The sequence below is a fragment of the Clinocottus analis genome, unplaced genomic scaffold (genome assembly GCF_023055335.1).
Source record: "Clinocottus analis isolate CAN_PGR_092001 unplaced genomic scaffold, fCliAna1.0.p SCAF_45, whole genome shotgun sequence".
Taxonomy (NCBI): Eukaryota; Metazoa; Chordata; class Actinopteri; order Perciformes; family Cottidae; genus Clinocottus; species Clinocottus analis.
This window is the reverse complement of record NW_027176202.1, coordinates 278,888-298,321: the sequence shown is the minus strand read 5'-3', so window position 1 is coordinate 298,321 and position 19,434 is coordinate 278,888. Positions and strand designations below refer to the sequence as shown.

The window sequence follows — 19,434 nt, the reverse complement described above, 5'->3', positions numbered from 1 at the left end:
GATGAGAAGCAACTTGCTCGGATAAAGAGCTCCGATTAGGAATCACTGGAAGCAATATCGGTTTATTTGAAGCCGTCTATTCAATAAACTGTTAACACATTGCAGCATATTGCAGTCTCTCAGAGACACAGCGCTCATGTTTTGCATCATCTGATTCATGCATATGAACGTGTTGTCTGTATGTCTGTACGACCTCAAAACTTAAACCCCCCCCATACAATATCAGACGGTTGTGTACAATTCTGTTGGTGTAAAGATGAACCAACATGACAACATTCATAGACTAAATAGAAGAAGTGATGTCACCCATTGGTTTAAAATACCAGGTGCAACCAGGCGGCAACCTCCGGTTCTCCAGAGTAAAGACAATACGGAAGTTTCATGTGTTAGAGCTGCATTCTCTCTCCTGACCACCAGGGGGCGACTCCTCTGGTTGTATAGAAGTCTATGCTTCATGTGTTAAAGCTGCATTCTCTCTCCTGACCACCAGGGGGCGACTCCTCTGGTTGTATAGAAGTCTATGCTTCATGTGTTAAAGCTGCATTCTCTCTCCTGACCACCAGGGGGCGACTCCTCTGGTTGTATAGAAGTCTATGCTTCATGTGTTAAAGCTGCATTCTCTCTCCTGGCCACCAGGGGCGACTCCTCTGGTTGTATAGAAGTCTATGCTTCATGTGTTAAAGCTGCATTCTCTCTCCTGACCACCAGGGGGCGACTCCTCTGGTTGTATAGAAGTCTATGCTTCATGTGTTAAAGCTGCATTCTCTCTCCTGGCCACCAGGGGTGACTCCTCTGGTTGTATAGAAGTCTATGCTTCATGTGTTAGAGCTGCATTCTCTCTCCTGACCACCAGGGGGCGACTCCTCTGGTTGTATAGAAGTCTATGCTTCATGTGTTAAAGCTGCATTCTCTCTCCTGGCCACCAGGGGCGACTCCTCTGGTTGTATAGAAGTCTATGCTTCATGTGTTAAAGCTCTTGAATGTAAGCCTCTTGTTAGAGCCTTACATTCCCTGTTTCCTTTTTAGGGAGAGATTAATTTGAGGGTTTGGAATTATAACCTCATAATTTCCCAACTTCTTACCGGAAAAATTTGGTTCTTTCAAGAGAAGCCTCATTTACTTACAGTGCCCTTTAAAAAAGTGGCTGCCATTACCTCCCTTTGTAATTCAGCCACTTTGCAGCAGGAGCTGACAGTTCTGTTTTGGGGGATTGGATTTTCTCCACGAGGCGTTTGATGAAAACAGGGAGCTTCGTCTGCATCCAGAGGCCTAACCTCGGTCAGGCCGGGGGACCGATCCCCGCGGCTCCGCTTCCTCCCAGACAGCCGACGCTAATCTGTCCTCTGCTTGGGTGGCCCCCGACTGAAAACCACTAGCTGGCATTGGGATCAAACGAGCGCTCCCTTCGCCGATTTCTTAAAGCTTTGTTTCCAAAAAAAAGTCCTGCGTGGAGAGCGGCGGAAAACCGGTGGGCAGGTTTCATTTTGCAAAGTCGCAGGTTCGGTCATCACAGAATCAGTGACATCGACCGGCTTTTTTCTTGATGTCTTTGAAGCAAATTATATATTTTTTCTTTGCTTTTTCTATATTTGAAACCCCACAGGCAGAATTATTTATTATTATCTTTTTACAGGATTGCATCTGCAGGGTTTCTACACTTGGCCTCTAAATGAGTGTTTGCATCTCCCGTGGTTGTGCTCTCTCAATACTGGACTGGGCCCAGCTTTCATGTATAGTTATGGCCAATTAGATCAAACTAAATCCCTCAGTAGGACTGCAGCTGGAGCGATGGCTCCAGCCTTCTTCATGGACAGGTTTGGGATCCATCTTTTTGCTAGTATTAAATTATGGCGTGTGTTTTATCCATTACCACAGGATAACTGAACTAAATGAGCTGAATACCCTCCAATACACCGCCTCGCTCATCCCAACCAGAGACGCATGCTTGGTGGAGTCTGGACCCTCTAGTTCGCCAAGATTTACTAAATGAACATCATGCTGTATAGAAGAAGACTTGAAACTAGGGATTGAGATATAAACTCATGTTTACAATGTTTACTGAGGGAATACATCAAGAGAGAAGTAGAGTCACTTATATAGACTTCTATACAACCAGAGGAGTCGCCCCATGGTGGTCAGGAGAGAGAATGCAGATTTAACACATGAAGCATAGACTTCTATACAACCAGAGGAGTCGCCCCCTGGTGGTCAGGAGAGAGAATGCAGATTTAACACATGAAGCATAGACTTCTATACAACCAGAGGAGTCGCCCCCTGGTGGTCAGGAGAGAGAATGCAGCTTTAACACACTTTTCAGACATGCTGCCTCTCGATGCTTACATTTACATCCATTTCTTGAGTTTCTTTAGGTGCTTTTTTTCTTTTTCTTCTTATAAAAATCCCACGACATTGTCAGTAAATCCTCCTCCTTTTTTCCCGAGCTTTGAGTTCAGCAAAGGGCTTTTTTCCTTTTAGTGGAACTGATGAGCATGAGAGATGGAGATGAACTGCCTGAGAGATCATCTCGTATGTGTGACAGCATGTTAGAGCTGCCACGACCATCAGCTCTGCAGATATATGACCCAGATCCCTGACTCACAAATTTACATATTCAGTAGTTCGTTCACGCGGCGGCCTTCTCGTCTTCTTCTTCTAAAGCTTTGATATACGAGGTTGTTTCCCGGCGTCTCGACGTCTCCATCGAGCCGCTCACAGTCTGCGGCGCCTCAGCTCTGCTGCTGGCCGACGACCCACGATGCCGAGCGGCTGATTTATGACCTCTGTAGCACACTGGTGCTCCTGCCGTGAAACTCCCATCTGCTCCACACACACACACACACACACACACACACACACACACACTTTTTTGTGCACATGGGAGGAGATGTATGTTTTTACGACATTGACACTGTCAAACCGCATTTTTTTGTCATGTTTTCCTGTAGCTGGAGGCGGTTCAGGTCTCACTCGCTGAGTTTGCGTTCATTTTGTGTGTGTGTGTCTGTGTGTGTGTGTGTGTGTGTATTTGTTGGGTCCCTATCTATTAGATTTACTCTAACCCTCATCAGAGCTTGTTATCCCGTAAATTTCTCCACCAACTGCTCGAGTCATTAGCGCTCGGGCCGCCGTGCAGAACGCTCCGCGAGGTGCCGCCGTCGCTCATCTCGCTCGCCGCGGTCCGTCCGCACCTGTGAGACGGATGTGTGGACGCGACTGTTCTGAGAGGGTTATTCATCTCAGAACGTATTGAAAAAAAAAATCTTAACCCGTTAAACTGTGGAACCAATTTTGTCTCCAATACTTGCGTTTATTGGATGTATTTGTTCAGCGAAGTCTTGGCAAAAAAAAGTATATCTGCAAAAAAAAATCCTTTTCAAAGATATCCAACTCCAGACAGCCACGGTCCATAGGGAGGGGGAAGGGAGGGGGGGGCAGGTCCAACTCCAGACAGCCACGGTCCTTAGGGAGGGGGAAGGGAGGGGGGGGGGGCAGGTCCAACTCCAGACAGCCACGGTCCATAGGGAGGGGGAAGGGAGGGGGGGGCAGGACCAACTGCAGACAGCCACGGTCCTTAGGGAGGGGGAAGGGAGGGGGGGGCAGGTCCAACTCCAGACAGCCACGGTCCATAGGGAGGGGGAAGGGAGGGGGGGGCAGGTCCAACTCCAGACAGCCACGGTCCATAGGGAGGGGGAAGGGAGGGGGGTGCAGGTCCAACTCCAGACAGCCACGGTCCATAGGGAGGGGGAAGGGAGGGGGGGGGCAGGTCCAACTCCAGACAGCCACGGTCCATAGGGAGGTGGGAGGAAGGAGGGAGGGGGGGGGCAGGTTCAACTCCAGACAGCCACGGTCCATAGGGAGGGGGAAGGGAGGGGGGGGGCAGGTCCAACTCCAGACAGCCACGGTCCATAGGGAGGTGGGAGGAAGGAGGGAGGGGGGTGCAGGTCCAACTCCAGACAGCCACGGTCCATAGGGAGGTGGGAGGAAGGAGGGAGGGGGGGGCAGGTCCAACTCCAGACAGCCACGGTCCATAGGGAGGGGGAAGGGAGGGGGGGGCAGGTCCAACTCCAGACCGCCACGGTCCATAGGGAGGTGGGAGGGAGGAGGGAGGGGGGGGCAGGTCCAACTCCAGACAGCCACGGTCCATAGGGAGGTGGGAGGAAGGAGGGAGGGGGGGGGGGGGGGGCAGGTCCAACTCCAGACAGCCACGGTCCATAGGGAAGGAGGAGGGGGGGAGGGGGGGAGGGGGAGAGGGGGGGGGGCAGGTCCAACTGCAGACAGCCACGGTCCATAGGGAAGGAGGAGGGGGGGGGGGGGGGGGCAGGTCCAACTCCAGACAGCCACGGTCCATAGGGAAGGAGGAGGGGGGGAGGGGGGGGGGGGGCAGGTCCAACTCCAGACAGCCACGGTCCATAGGGAAGGAGGAGGGGGGGAGGGGGGGGGGGGGGGCAGGTCCAACTCCAGACAGCCACGGTCCATAGGGAAGGAGGAGGGGGGGAGGGGGGGGGGGCAGGTCCAACTCCAGACAGCCACGGTCCATAGGGAAGGAGGAGGGGGGGAGGGGGGGGGGGGCAGGTCCAACTCCAGACAGCCACGGTCCATAGGGAAGGAGGAGGGGGGGGGGGGGGTCAGGTCCAACTGCAGACAGCCACGGTCCATAGGGAAGGAGGAGAGGGGGAGGGGGGGGGCAGATCCAACTGCAGACAGCCACGGTCCATAGGGAAGGAGGAGGGGGGGAGGGGGGGGGGTCAGGTCCAACTGCAGACAGCCACGGTCCATAGGGAAGGAGGAGGGGGGGAGGGGAGGGGGGGGGCAGATCCAACTGCAGACAGCCACGGTCCATGGAAACTTGAGGCAAGGAAGCACAGAGGCTCCCGGAAAGGAGTAGAGTTGGTAATGTGCATTGAAAGATAATAACTTATCCAGAAGGAGAGAAGAAAGGAGACGGGAGATGAGAAAGAAGAAGAGGAGAGAGGAGCTCAGTGTATCCTAAGATGCCCCCAGCAGTCTAGGTCTATAGCAGCATATATAGGGGCTGGAGCAGGACTAACCTGAGCCAGCCTATTTATAAGCTCTGTCAAAGAGAAACGTTTTAAGTCTACTCTTAACTAAGCTGACCGTGTCTGCCCCTCTGACTGAAAGTGGAAGCTTATTCCACAGAAGAGGAGCTTGATAACTGAAGGCTCTAGCCCCCAACCTATTTTTTAAGACTCTGGGAACTACAAGTAACCCTGCATTCAATGAACGTAACTCTCTAGTGGGGTAACATGGCACTATAAACTCTTTAAGATATAATGGTGTATTACCAGTTAAGGCTTTATAGGTGAGGAGCAGGATTTTAAATATAATTCTAAATCTTACAGGAAGCCAGTGGAGAGCAGCTAATACAGGAGTAATGTGATCCCTCTTTCTAGTCCTCGTTAGTACACGAGCTGCAGCATTTTGTATCAACTGGAGAGACCCGAGGGCCGTACCAGAGCAGCCTGATAATAAGGAGTTCCAGTAATCTAGTCTTGAAGTAACAAATGCTTGGATTAACGTTTCTGCATCATTTTGGTGAGGATATGTCTGATTTTTGATATATTACGTAAGTGAAAAAAGGCAATTCTTGAAATTTGTTTCGTATGTGGATTAAAGGACAAGTCCTGGTCAAATCCGTTTTTTCTGCTTCCACCTCTCCGTCGCTGAAAGGGGAAACGAGCCTTTTCATTGGAGCCCAGACGCCAGAGCGTGTGCAGAAGACCGTCTTTGAACTCAGGTAGACGGTCACATGTTCGGCCTCAGGAGACGCCGCTGAAGGTCAGCCGTGTGTGTGTGTGTGTGTGTGTGTGTGTGGGGGGGGGGGGGGGGGAGGGGGGGTTATGTTTGACATTTGTATTTTTTTCTACATTGTTTTTCTTCGCCCTCGTCGTGACTGCAGGGCTCTTGTGAGCGGCAACATGAGAGTGGGGAGGTTCAAAGACAGAGATGAAAATGATGAGGATGATGATGAGGATGAGGATGATGCAAGAGAGAGTGGTGTTGCGGATGGAGAGGGACGTAATCACCGCCGGTGGCGGTGTGTGTTTGATGTCTGTGCGGGTTGAAGGGCATCATTCAGCTCATGTGGACACACACACACACACACACACACACACACACACACACACACACACGATTTCTTCTGGGTCTCTCCTCGTTTTCTGTCTCCATCCTTTTTTTCCCGCTGTAAGAGAGATATTCACAATAACATCCTGTTTTTATTCACGTGGAAACAACAACGCCAAGAAAATGTCTGAAAAGCTGGAACATGTAATTAGACGACGGCTTGTCAGTCTGAAAATGATCTTCTGTTTCAGTCTGACGCTGGAAGGAGAGGCGCTGCTGCTCGCTCAAGACATGTAGAGGAAAGTCTTGTTGCTGCAAGGGAGCATTAATGAGCACCAGATCTAGTTCAGTCTCTGAAAGACTTCTTTGTGCAGTAAACGGGATCATAAGTTGCTGTTTGGTCTTTTGTAAATGGTGCTTTTTCTTTTTTTTTTATCCCTTTGACCGCAAACAAAATCCCAAAACGTCTGTTTACTCTGAGCAGCGCTTGAACCTGCGAGGTTGAAAGACATCGTGTGCTCGCTGGAGTTAGCTGCCACACTGAATAAAACGGGATCAATGTGTTTAATTGCTCCCGTGTTTAGCCTGCAGGGCCTGAAGGAGATCTTTGAGCTTCAGAAGAAGATCTTTGAGCTTCAGAAAAAGATTTTGAGCTTCAGAAGAACATCTTTGAGCTTCAGAAGGAGATCTTTGAGCTTCAGAAGAACATCTTTGAGCTTCAGAAGAACATCTTTGAGCTTCAGAAAAATATTTTGAGCTTCAGAAGAACATCTTTGAGCTTCAGAAGAAGATCTTTGAGCTTCAGAAGAAGATCTTTGAGCTTCAGAAAAAGATTTTGAGCTTCAGAAGAACATCTTTGAGCTTCAGAAGGAGATCTTTGAGCTTCAGAAGGAGATCTTTGAGCTTTAGAAGGAGATCTTTGAGCTTCAGAAGAACATCTTTGAGCTTCAGAAGGAGATCTTTGAGTTTCAGAAGGAGATCTTTGAGCTTCAGAAGGAGATCTTTGAGCTTCAGAAAAAGATCTTTGAGCTTCAGAAGAAGATCTTTGAGCTTCAGACTTCAGGTTCAATTAATCAATTATCAACAATATGATGAGTAATGAAACCTTAAGGGCAGCCGCAGTTAAAAAGTGCTTTGATTTCCTGTCAACCACGAGGTGAAGAAACACACACACACACACACACACACACACACACACACACACACACACACACAGCCACACACACACAGCCATTAGGCCGCTTTAATCCTGACAAATTGCCACCACGATTTACTGCAGAGTCTCTTTCTAAAGTCTCTCCTGTCTATTCACCGAGACACACACACACACACACACACACACACACACACACACACACACACACACACACACACACACACGCACGCACGCTCCAATCTATTGCCTCCCCAACAGGACTTATTATCTTAAGTGAGTGTTGATAGGATGCTGAGAGCTGCACTCTGTTTTTTTTATTCTTAATGCACAAATGTGTGTGTAAGTGCTAATGGACGACTGGCCTCTGTAATCTGCGTGCATCTGTGTGTGTTGATGAGTGTGTGTGTGTGTGTGTGTGTGTGTGTGTGTGTGTGTGTGTGTGTGTGTGTGTGTCAGTGCTGCAGGGCTGTGAAGTGGGAGTTGTGTTGTCGCTGCCGGCAGCGCGAGGTCCCTTTTTAAGGGACGAGGCCAGCAGGAAAATCAAAGCCTGTTTATTTTAGTTTGCTGGAAAATGATTTGAGGGGAAACTCTAGAAATCTGTCCTGATTGAAAGCCGAAGGTTCCCATCCTCCAAAAGTCTTTTTTAAAACATCTTCATGAAGAAGCCTGACAGTCCTCCACACATCGCAGAGGCGCTGAGGGGTTTTTCTTTGTGTAGAAAGTGAGGGCAGACGGTGAGAATAACACACGACTGTCCACTGTCACATCCACTGTGCCTTGTTGCATTATTGTTATTAACACCAGAAGGCGTACAAACAAAAAATGTACTGTGGAGAAGCAGGAAGTCAACAAGTGTCACCAGAAAAACGACACAAACCAAACTTCCGGCTGCTTCCGAGTCGGGCGTCGAGCTGGACCCGCTGCCGTTGGTGGTTGTCGGGGAGCTAGCAAAAACCTAGCAACAGCGCTAGCTGGCTACAGCGGGGAGCTAGCTGGGACAACCACTAAAGCTAGTAGCGGCTTCTAACCTGACTTTACGGTAGTTTGAAGTGCTTCATCGCCTCCGTCCTAAAGTCGGTGTTAACGTATTCTAAATGTGACGCTTTCACTTTGTTCCACTTTTCACCCGCGAGCAGCTTCCGTTGTCGTCTGCTGTCATTTTGTTTGTAGAAGATATTTTTCTGAAGCCGCCGCGGTGCTCTGAGCCCTCGGGGCCACCGTACTGAGCAGCACGGCGACTGTGAGGTCACCCCAGTGGAAAAAAGAAAAGAAAAAAGAAAGTTAATTGGCATGCGGCCGGCACCTTCGACTCCGCATCAGCGTGCGGTCCGGCCTGAAGGATTCAAAGGACCCGTGACTCTGGAGCAATACGTGCCGATCAGGGTATCGAACCGCCGGTGTTTCCGCGCAGACATCCGTCTCTGTGAAATCTTCCTTCCCCTTGGCCGGGCGTCAAATGTGTCCTCAGCCTTCGCCGCTGTCGATCTCCCTCAAAGAGGCGAGGGGGGAGGAGGAGGTGTGAAAACAGCCGATGGAAAGCATCACGGCCATTTCTCAAAGTCAGCAGCAGCCGCCATGCTCACTGCTGTAGCACGAACACAAAGACTTTAACTTTGCAGGCGTTCGTAAACAGCTGCTCCTTAACTCCACGACTGCCGACCTTCACTTCTTTAAGGATTTTAATTGGTTCTTTGTGAAAGAGGAAGAGGGATTACATATCCTTAATTGGTTTTATACTCTTAATGATTTGTGATTGTAATAAAGAAGTATTTCAGCTTGCTTCAAAGATGAACATTCTGTAATAATGAGGACAAAGAAAGAAGCAAAGTGTCTCTGCAGCTCTCTTGCTGCTAAGAAACACCGTTAATTGATGATTAGTCTCTGACGCTCAGATGAATCGTGACTCCTGAACAAATCAGACAGAACGGCTGAAGCTGAATTTAGAAGGACGTTTATTTGATGGGATGAGGTTGGAGTCTTAACATCATTTGGATTGTAAATTGGTTTTGAAAGAGAGTTGATCGAGTCTTTTCTGCGTTTGTGTTGTTTTTACCACCGACCGCAAAAGATTATTTCAATCGAATTGAGTTCAGTGTAAACCGCCAGATATTCTAAATGTTCTGCTTTTACTTTGTTGTCGTGCTCTCGAGCGGTTATTTGCATGAAAAACAAAGGGAAGTGAAGATTGTATTTTTTATTGATGAAAACAAATCTTGGCTCAAGCAGTTTAAGCTGCTCAGAGCGAGTTTTAGGAAGTTAAACGGGTCGTAATTCACTCGCCGACGTCTCCTTCAAACATCTGGATTTATTCAGGTTTCTTGCCAAAAACTACATTTTACACGACATTAATGCGATAATAACCCTTTGCCCACTGCTAAACTTAGCCTGAACGCATCATAATGTCATACATGTCTCCCTCAATCAATCAATCAATCAATCACTCACTCACTCACTCACTCACTCACTCACTCACTCACTCACTCACTCACTCACTCACTCACTCACTCACTCACTCCTTGACTCTCTCAGTGGTTCAGGATGCTCACATCTCTCCTCTCTCTTTCCCCACGTGGTCTTTATTGTTTTTATCGTCAGGTATCAGCAGCAGAGAATGAAACTAAACACCTGGAGAGCCGAGTGGGCCGACGCCCGACGTCCTGCGCTCCCCTCCTGCACTCGGTGGCGTCCCGGCGCTGCGGGAGTCGGTGTCATGCTACGGTTGGAAATTGCCATAATGTGTGTCGCGGTGGTCGCTGCACAGCTAACCCTGCATCAGTGCTAACACACACACACACACACACACACACACACACACACACACACACACACACGATGCATCAATACACACAATAAACCAACCGAGCATAACGCGTTGCATCCGCGGCCTCGCTGCAGGGACTCAGGCCCGTTGAGCCGCCGGCGTGAGCGAGGTTCACGACCCGGTGCGGCTCACAGCCGCTGGTTCTGCTCCACCTGGAGGTGCCGTTGGGGTGGAGGTCCCGGTTCTGAGCTTCAAGAGATCGAAAAAAGTCAAGTTTTTTTTAATCCTATCGAGCGTTTGAGTCTGAACGCCGCAGATTTGTCTCATTTTGACTTCTTGCCACAATCTAGAAGCAAAAGCAATATTTCCTCGTCGGTTTTCCCGGAGCAACTTCGAGAGCTCCTCCTCCGCTGCTCGGTGATTTCTACATTTGACTTTGAGAAACACTGCCGAGAACATAAAACCCCTTTTGAAAGCCCTCGTTAATGTGTCGTATAACGAGGATATTAAGCTGGAGAGCATCGACACGCTCCCCTCGCTCTGCGACGACTCTGTGATTAATTACAATCGGTTACAGGACTCGCTTCCCTCCGACCCCTTAAACCCGGCAACTCGGAGCCAAAATCTCTAATAAGTTCCCTCAACTCAACCTTAAAAACTGTTGGCTGAGCTGTTATCCTCACGCGGCCCTTCTGGAGGGAGAAGCGAGGAGCCGCGACCTTCAGGCGAGGACCGTGCTCCTTCCTGTAGTTTAACATGAAACGTAAAAAAAACAGGATGTGGATTAAAGTTAATTGATGAGTTCTGGATTAGCACGAAAAAGCAGCCGCTGTTGCCCTTTAGCCTCCTGCAGCTGCTCGATGCGCTGGAAGAAACGCCGACTTTCATCCAAAATGTGTGTGTGTGGCGTGTGTGAGCAACCATCTCTCGATGCAGAATGCCGGCTCGGCACATCGGCCCACAGTGAAGACTTCTGGTTTGACTCGTGTTGTAACATTTATGTCCAGATAAAGATCCATACGGCTGCAACGTTCATCTGCTGACGGAGAAAGATGAATTAAAGCCTTCTAGCGAGCGCGAGCGACGCGCGTCGGCACGGCGCGATGCATCTATCCGTCAATTAGTTTTAATTGAGTGAATGTCCACACGGGACGGACGCTCCACCGCCTTGTTTCTGTCTCAAACCGTCAGCTTCTCTGCAGCTTTAAAGGTTGAATAAAGGTCGGCATATTTCCTGGATATCTTTTTAAAAAACCTTTTTCATTCGAGTGTTTGGTGGTTCGAGATGTCTCCAAAACTCTGCCAACAAAGTTCAGTTGACTGTTCGGGCCGGGAGCCAAACACCTGCTGGTGTCTCTCCAAGTTCCAGCAGTTACAAGTGAAGGTTGCTCATTCGGAGTCAAATCAATAGTTTTCTCAATATCCGACCTCATTTCTGAAGTTTCAATCTGTGCACAAAATCTGCAATTAATGTTGTAAATGCTGCTAATTTAAAATCATTTCTTAAATGACACATTTTGTCTTCATGCGGGTTTTTCTCAGAGAGGGAGAGGGGGAGGGAGAGACTCCATGGGAATATTGAGCCACAAAGCATTTATTTCAGATCAAAGCTAATCCTCGTCTTTGGGGAAGGACTCAGTGAAACCCTTCTGGGCGTCTCGCCCCTCAAGGGCAGCTCTCTTTCTCCCAAAAACCGACCGGATTTTGTATTTTTTCCCTCAACGTCTTTTTTCCTCGACTTTGATTCTATAATGAAAAAAACTAGGTCAGGTTTGGTGGGGGGGGCATGAGAGAGGAGGCAGGTACACTCTCTGCATCCTGATGTCACTTCCTGTTGTCTCACTGCTGACTGGACACAGAGGTGCATCTCGTTAACGGGGAGATCAGGTTACGTTTTATTTGCAGTTCCAATCTGAGGAGAACTTGAACTTAAATCTGGTTCATTTCCACAGAGTTCTGGTTAATGTAGTAAATGAACATCAGGCTGTATAGAAGAAGACTTGAAACTAGAGCTTGAGGCATAAACTTATGCTGACAATGTTTACTGAGGGAATACATCAAGAGAGAAGTAGACTTCTATACAACCAGAGGAGTCGCCCCCTGGTGGTCAGGAGAGAGAATGCAGCTTTAACACATGAAGCATAAACTTCTATACAACCAGAGGAGTCGCCCCCTGGTGGTCAGGAGAGAGAATGCAGCTTTAACACATGAAGCATAGACTTCTATACAACCAGAGGAGTCGCCCCCTGGTGGTCAGGAGAGGGAATGCAGCTTTAACACATGAAGCATAGACTTCTATACAACCAGAGGAGTCGCCCCCTGGTGGTCAGGAGAGGGAATGCAGCTTTAACACATGAAGCATAGACTTCTATACAACCAGAGGAGTCGCCCCCTGGTGGTCAGGAGAGGGAATGCAGCTTTAACACATGAAGCATAGACTTCTGTACAACCAGAAGAGACCCTTCAGTATTTATCTCGGGATCCTCCAGGAAGAGCTGAAGGACACGGATACAGACGAGGGCATCTTGAGATATTGAAGGATCAATCGATGAAATGCTCTCGAAAGGATTCGGGGTTTTGATGAGAAGATTCTTCTCGGGATTTGTGCTTCGCTCAAACGCCTTCACGTCCTCGTCTCGTTGCAGTTACTCGAGGTCGACTCGTCCTTCTCTTCGTCCAAATGATCCCAAACTGAAAGACTCCAGACGGATGAACTGGCCCGCCGTCGTCTTTCCCCGCAGGGCGTCGTGACCACTTTGATTGCCTGAGATCTTGTTTTTTGATAAAAAGGCTCGAGATGTACAGCGTTGCAGGAATCAGTGGTCAACTTTTATTTTTCCATTTTCATTGCCACCTTCCTCTGGCTATAGACTGCATCAGTCTGACTCCTCACTCTCGCTGTCGAGCCCGGAGGCACAGCCGGCTATGTGGGGACGGCAAAACATTCTACTTATCTTCTTCTCGGCAGCGGTCACACTTCTACAACTCGGGCAATAAAAGTAAAAGTAGGCATGGACTTGTTTTGTATTAATCGTTTGCTTGTTGTCCGCCGTGGATTCACCCGGTAGACGCAAATATGCAGGAGGAGGAAGAGGAGGCGGAGGAGGAAGAGGAAATAGTTTTTGGAGTCTCTTAACACTTGCCTCTCTTAACACTTGCGTAAACTCGACCCCGCTGCTCGGTACGATGTGTGCATGATGCATGGTGCATGTTTGACCCTTTGCACCAATGTTATGCTGTTTGGCATCATGCAAGTTTGGAAGGTTTTAGCTCTTTAAAATACCAATACGAAGGATTTTTTGCATGCTAGTGAGGCTGAAATGCCTCGATTCGTGCACATGTGCGACTGTTGGTGAAATATAAATGTCTCCACGGCCCTTTCAGATTTAGTTGTCGTGCATTTTTGTGTTTGTGCACTCGCTGCCGTTGACTGAGGGGACTTTTTTGGTAGATATGCCACTATGTTACGATACAGTAGCCAATATTTCCTGCCAGAAACCTGAATTTCTGACACCGATGGAACAGTTAATTATAGATGGAAAGGTCCAGATTCAGCGTTCTTTGTGATTTACTGGCTTAATGTCTTGCAAAGCTAAATTATCATACCAACAAATCACTGTGCATGTCAGGACTGATTCTGTGGACCTCATCAATTTCCTGTCAAAGTAAAACAAGTATCACGCTTCTCTGTTGCAGACGGCTGACCATGCTGCCGCAGAAGAGCTGTGACGTCGCCGTGAAGTTGAGGAAGTCGGTGTTCGGTGGGATTTCTTAACCGGAGTTGTGCAACCGTTCTCCTCGACCTGTTTGGACTTCCTCTAAAATAATTGCCTGCCTGTGAATATAACACCTACCCTTAAAAAATACAATACAACTAAAAATGGAGACTCTTTCCCAGGACTCCATTCTGGAGTGCCAGATCTGCTTTAACTACTACAGCCCCCGCCGGCGGCCCAAGCTGCTAGACTGCCGTCACACGTGCTGCTCGGTGTGCCTGACCCAGATGCGCAGCAGCCAGAAGGAGATCCGATGTCCCTGGTGCCGCTGCGTCACCAGGCTCCCGCCGGGCCTGTCCGTCTCCCAGCTCCCGGACGACCCGGACATCATCACCGTCATCGCCATCCCTCACGCCTCGGAGCACACGCCGGTCTTCATCCGCCTGCCCAGCAACGGCTGCTACATGCTGCCGCTGCCCATCGGCAAGGAGCGGGCGCTGGGCCTCCCCGGGGAGCTGGGGTGTCGCTTCCTGCCCGGCGGCCAGCAGAAGGGGATGACGCTGGTCACCATGCCCGAGCAGCAGTCTCTGGGCCTGGCGATGAGCCTGGAGGGGATGGGGCTGGAGGTAGGCGAGGGCGAGAGGAGAGTCACCGGCCCGGTGGGAGGAGGAGGGGGAGGGGGAGGGAAGGGCTCCACGTGGTCCGGCGTGTGCACGGTGATCCTGGTGGCGTGCGTGCTGCTCTTCCTTCTGGGCATCGTGCTGCACAACATGTCCTGCATCTCCAAACGCTTCACCGTCATCTCCTGCGGCTGAGGGGCGGACGAGGGGCGGCTGCTCGGACTGCCGGTGGACCCCTTAGCCCGACCCCGTGGATTCCCCTCGCCGGCCCTGCCTCGCCTCGGAGACGGGACTCTGCTGAGGGGACTGAAACTCATATCGTGGGCATCCAAGGAAACCTCCTGAGCAGAAGGACATAGGAGATGAGGAGGAAGCGGGCAGGGAGGAGATCCATGTACATGCTGCCATTGTGTCCCGTTTCCTTTTATTTGGGAGCCTGAACCTTTCCTCTTTCCATGAAACTCCTGTTTTTTTCCTGTTCTTCCTTTTTTTCTCTCTCTCTCCAAAAAGAACACTTTGGGAATTACTCCAGAAATGTGTTTTTTTGGCCGGCTGCTATGTTTTTTTTCCGGGCCAGCTGATACGTTTTGGCTCGGGGCGCCGGTCTGACACTCGCTCACAATCACAGCCGTTGGATTGCGTGTTTAGTCGTGGTTTGGTAGAAGTACATACGTCTTCAACGTGTTGTTTAGCTGCAGGTCTCCAGCCGGTCCTGCAGGACAAAAGGCGTTCAGACTTTTACTGGGGATTAACTGTGCGGGGATCCACGTCTGAATCATCGGGGGAAACTCTGTCTTTTTCTTTCTTACAACCTGTTCCTGTTGAGAACCAACTGTTGCTATAATGGCTCCATGGAGTTAGTTAAAGGATTGTTGTGGAAACAAAGGACATAAAAACATGGATTGGATTGTTCATTCATGCCGTCGTATCAACAGGCCAAAACTCAACACACGGGTAGTGAGTTTCTTTATAAAGTGCGGGAAAAGATTAGACAATGAAAAGATGACCAAATAAATGTGTGTCAGTTTTTTTCTCCCTGTAAATTTGACATCATTAGGTTTTAGGACATCACTTTGGCTCTCAAGACATGATGGAATGATTACTATGTTCTCCAAATATGGATGAAATGTTGTTCTGAATGTAGTGGGAGGACTTTGTGCAGCCTGCTAGTAGGATGTGAGCTGCCAAAGATTTGCAAGCTATCTGAAACAAAAGAATCCTTCAAAATTCTGTATTTAGCAATGAAAACATTTCAAAAGAAATAGTTTGATATGTTGGCAATATACTTTTTCCTTTTCTCACTGCTTATTATGTGAGAAGATCAATACCGTGGCTCTAGAACCAGGGGCCTGTCTCATGAAGCTGGGTAACAAACTCAGGTTTCCCTCAGTTATCCAGCTGCACTTAACCAGATGTCCGCGGTCTCGCTTTTTGGTCTCAGGAAGCCGGTTATCAACTGGTTAAGTCAACCCAGGAGTGTCTCATGTAGATCTGTGCTCGTGCACATGAAAGGGGCGGAGTTAACTCCGTTAGACCAATCGTGCACCGTGAAGGAGCCGAGAGCAACGTATTTTACAACGATCTTAAGAATGTATGAAAAATATAGAGAAAGAATACAAGCACAAAGCAGAAAGCAACACTGCTGCAGCGGCCAGAAGCCGCAAGGAATCCTGGGAAAAAAAACAGCGATTCTGTTAATGCAGAAATGACTGGGATTGTAATATTAAATCACTTTTTGATTACCTTTTCCTTTTACCAACTTAACCTCATTTCAGTTGAAACCCCAGTGGAGCTAAAAGATCATGAGAGCAGTTAAAACAAACACAGGAACATGGTTCAAAGCGCTCAGTGAGTTATTATAATATCTTCCAGGCTTCACGTATGACGGATGGTTTTGCCGTCAGGAAACACGCTCTCTGCAGAGCGCTGCTCTTACTGTCCTGTCCTTCCTCAACGGGACTCTGTAGAAAGGGGCGTGTCTTGTTTCCAGGGCAGTGATTGGCCAGGAGGCGTCTCATGTCCCGCTGAGATCTTATCCGGGAACTCAACCTGCTGGAGCCGGTTAGGTTCAGCGTAAGTTACCGGGGCAACGGACCCGCTAAGAAGTGAACCAGCTTCGTGAGACGGAAAACCCAGAGTTAATCCAGAAGTTAATCCAGAGTTAATCCAGAAGTTACCTCGCTAAGCCGAAATCCAGCTTCGTGAGACAGGCCTCAGGAGGCAATTAGCTTAGCTTAGCATGAACTGGAATAAGTTGGAACAGTACGACTGGCTCCAGCACCTCACCAGCAGACTAAATCACATGTTGTATTTTGTTTGGTTAATTTTTACACAAACAAAAACGTAACATGTAACGGTTAACTTTCGATAAAACCACAGCTTTAAATGTTTGTGCGGCTTTAACAAAAAGAAAAGAAGACAACAAAGTTATTTATGAGTTTTGACTGCCTTTGTTGTTGTGTTTTTGAGCTTTGAAAAGACCAAAGCTAGCTGTTTTACCCCTGAGATACGCTACATGCTACGCTACATGGCACAACATTTCCCATAAAACAACGAGGTTTAAAAATCTTTGTACAGATTAAACAAACAAGATACAACATGTGACAGTAATTGAGGCGCATTACACATTTTGTAATGCGCATTACACATTTTTGTAATGGTCTGGAAGCAGGCTACCTGCTTCCAGACCGTTTTACACGATTTTATGCTAACGTTACGCGATTTACAGCATGCTACTCCTCAACAAAGTATTAATCCTAAACAATTTACAGTAATATGTAAGCTTTAGCTTTGTGAGTATTTATTTTTAACTTTAAAGAGCGGCAGTGTTAGCCATTTCCCGCTGCATCTAGACAGTTTCACATGCTAATGTTTTTTACATGCTAACATTTAGAGCAAGTAACTCTTCATTAAACTACAACTTGTGATTTTGTTTACATTTCTAGTATCTTAAGTTTTACAAAAACATGTTACGGTAATCTGTGAGTTGTAGAGCTAACTGTTTCTTGCCAACAGTCTTTAGTCTAAGCTAATCTAAGCGAATCGCCTCCTAGCTTTAGCTCTGGCGAGGATAAGTGCAATGTCAAACTATTTCTTTAAAACAAATAGAATCGGAAGAAAATTGGAGACGGAAGGCAACTTTCTTTTTTTCACGGATGCTAAGTGTGTTATCTTTCATGGATTATAGTGAACTGCTAATCTACTTTTTCACCCCTCGACCTAAAGACCACCACACACACACACACACACACACACACACACACACACACCGTCGACTCCCCTTCATCTTAATACCTCCCTTAATTTAGGTGGGTGTGGGCTTCAGTGCGGGGCGGCGTGGCGGCGGTGGTGGCGGCGGCGGTGGCGGCGGCGGTGGCGGCGGCGTGGCGTGGCGGCGGTGGTGGTGGTGGTGGCGGCGGTGGCGGCGGTGGCGGCGGCGGTGGCGGCGGCGTGGCGTGGCGTGGCGGCGGTGGCGGCGGTGGCGGTGGTGGCGGCGGCGGTGGTGGCGGCGGTGGGGTGGCGTGGCGGCGCCGGCGATGGCAGCGGTGGGGCGGCGCGGTAGCGGGTCCTTAGCGGGGCGGGAGTGGGCGGCCGCTGCAGGGTTCCATTTCAGCATAACTTTAATGAGCAGAACTTCATTTTATTTTATTTTGAGTCTTTTACCCAGCTAAAAAAGTCTGAGATTATCTTCGGACATTTAAATCTGACTTCTATTTGCTTGAATAAAAAACCCCAGAACAGAACATTTCTCCGGGCTTCTGCGCTGGAATGTTCTGTTATGAAACTCGGATAGTTTGATGCTCTGAACCGGCTCCTGTTGCTACGAGACTCTGAGCCCAAAGTCCCTTTTGAAGCCGCTTTGCTGCAAGTTGAAATATTTTTAGCTCGGCGCTCTGCGGACTCCAAAGTAAAACACCAAGTCGTTCATTTCTTAGCACTCGAGGTTGAAGCGTTTTTTTCTTCTTTTTTCGGGCGATTAAACTCAGAGATCCCAGTTTACATTTTTTTAAATAGCATAAATATATTTTCATGAAATCTTGATGAAGGCTTTGTAACATGGTTGTTTTAATAAGGCGTTCTTCACGTTGGGTGTGTACATTTTAAATGGCTTTATTACTATTTAATGCTTTATAAATTGGTATTAACCCATTTAGAGGAAACATTTTTTTGGTAAAATCCGATTAAACACGGTAAAAATAACGCTGTCGAACACACACAAATCCAGAGTGTGCACGTTTTGCTTTCATGTTTTTTCTTTGTTTTTTTCTTGTTAAATCAAACATTTCTACGCTAAAACATCACAAAGGAAAAGATCCTGAACATTAAGTTCTGCTCTTGTTATAATTCAACCTTTTCACACGACATCTTTTCTGTGATTTGATATAATATAACACGCTTTTCAATCTCCTTCTTGAGTCCTTTGTGTCCTCTCTTCTTTTTTTCTTTCTTTTCTTTTCAGAAACCTAAAAGAGTGACGACTGGAGAAGTGTAGACAAGGAAAAGGAGGCGTGTCGTTTCTGTGCCCGTTGTGTTTGTAAAAAAATAATAAAAAATACCGTGAAGTTCCTGTTGTGTTTCCTGTTCGCGTCGACATGGACGAGAACTCCAGCGCTTTTATTCCGATCTCACCAACGTCCATTTGTAGAGAAACACTTGGACTCCACTATCAGATAAAAAGCTCAAAAAGGTTTTTCCTCACGGCTTTGTTTCTTAAAGTCCTACATTTCACGGTCGAGTGAAGCAGGCTCTCTTTGTTGACTCCCCTCCTCAAGAAATCTGTATTGATCTCGTGTCCGGGAGGTGATTCACGCTCTCCAGGGACCAGAGCAGCTCTGTCGCTCATCTCTATTCTCTCTATTTTCTCTTAACGACGGCTGCTCTTTTATTTTAATGACCGCAGTATAGTAATTATTTTTATTTCAAGTGCATCAATCAGTTGCTCGAGGCCTCGCTCTGGTGCACAGTGGCTGTGATTGGAACACAAGTTCTGTGTATTAAATAAAGGATGTTTTATTTTAGGTCTCAAACTTCTCTTTTAGCCTTTAGCCTTAAGCGTACTAAAGAGTACAGCTGTTAGCTTATATCTTTTTAGCTTTT

At 48.1% G+C, this 19,434-nt stretch overlaps 1 protein-coding gene across 1 annotated transcript in view; it reads left to right on the top strand.

The window, feature by feature from the left end:
• The window catches only part of rnf152 (ring finger protein 152), a 31,517-nt gene extending 13,858 nt beyond the window's left edge, over positions 1 to 17,659 (top strand). Inside the window, exon 2 of the mRNA XM_068599342.1 lies at positions 13,698 to 17,659. Coding sequence (XP_068455443.1) covers positions 13,882 to 14,532 — 651 coding nt within the window. The 5' untranslated portion in view covers positions 13,698 to 13,881 and the 3' untranslated portion in view covers positions 14,533 to 17,659. The remainder of the gene's footprint in view (positions 1 to 13,697) is intronic.
• The last annotated feature ends 1,775 nt before the right edge of the window (positions 17,660 to 19,434 follow it).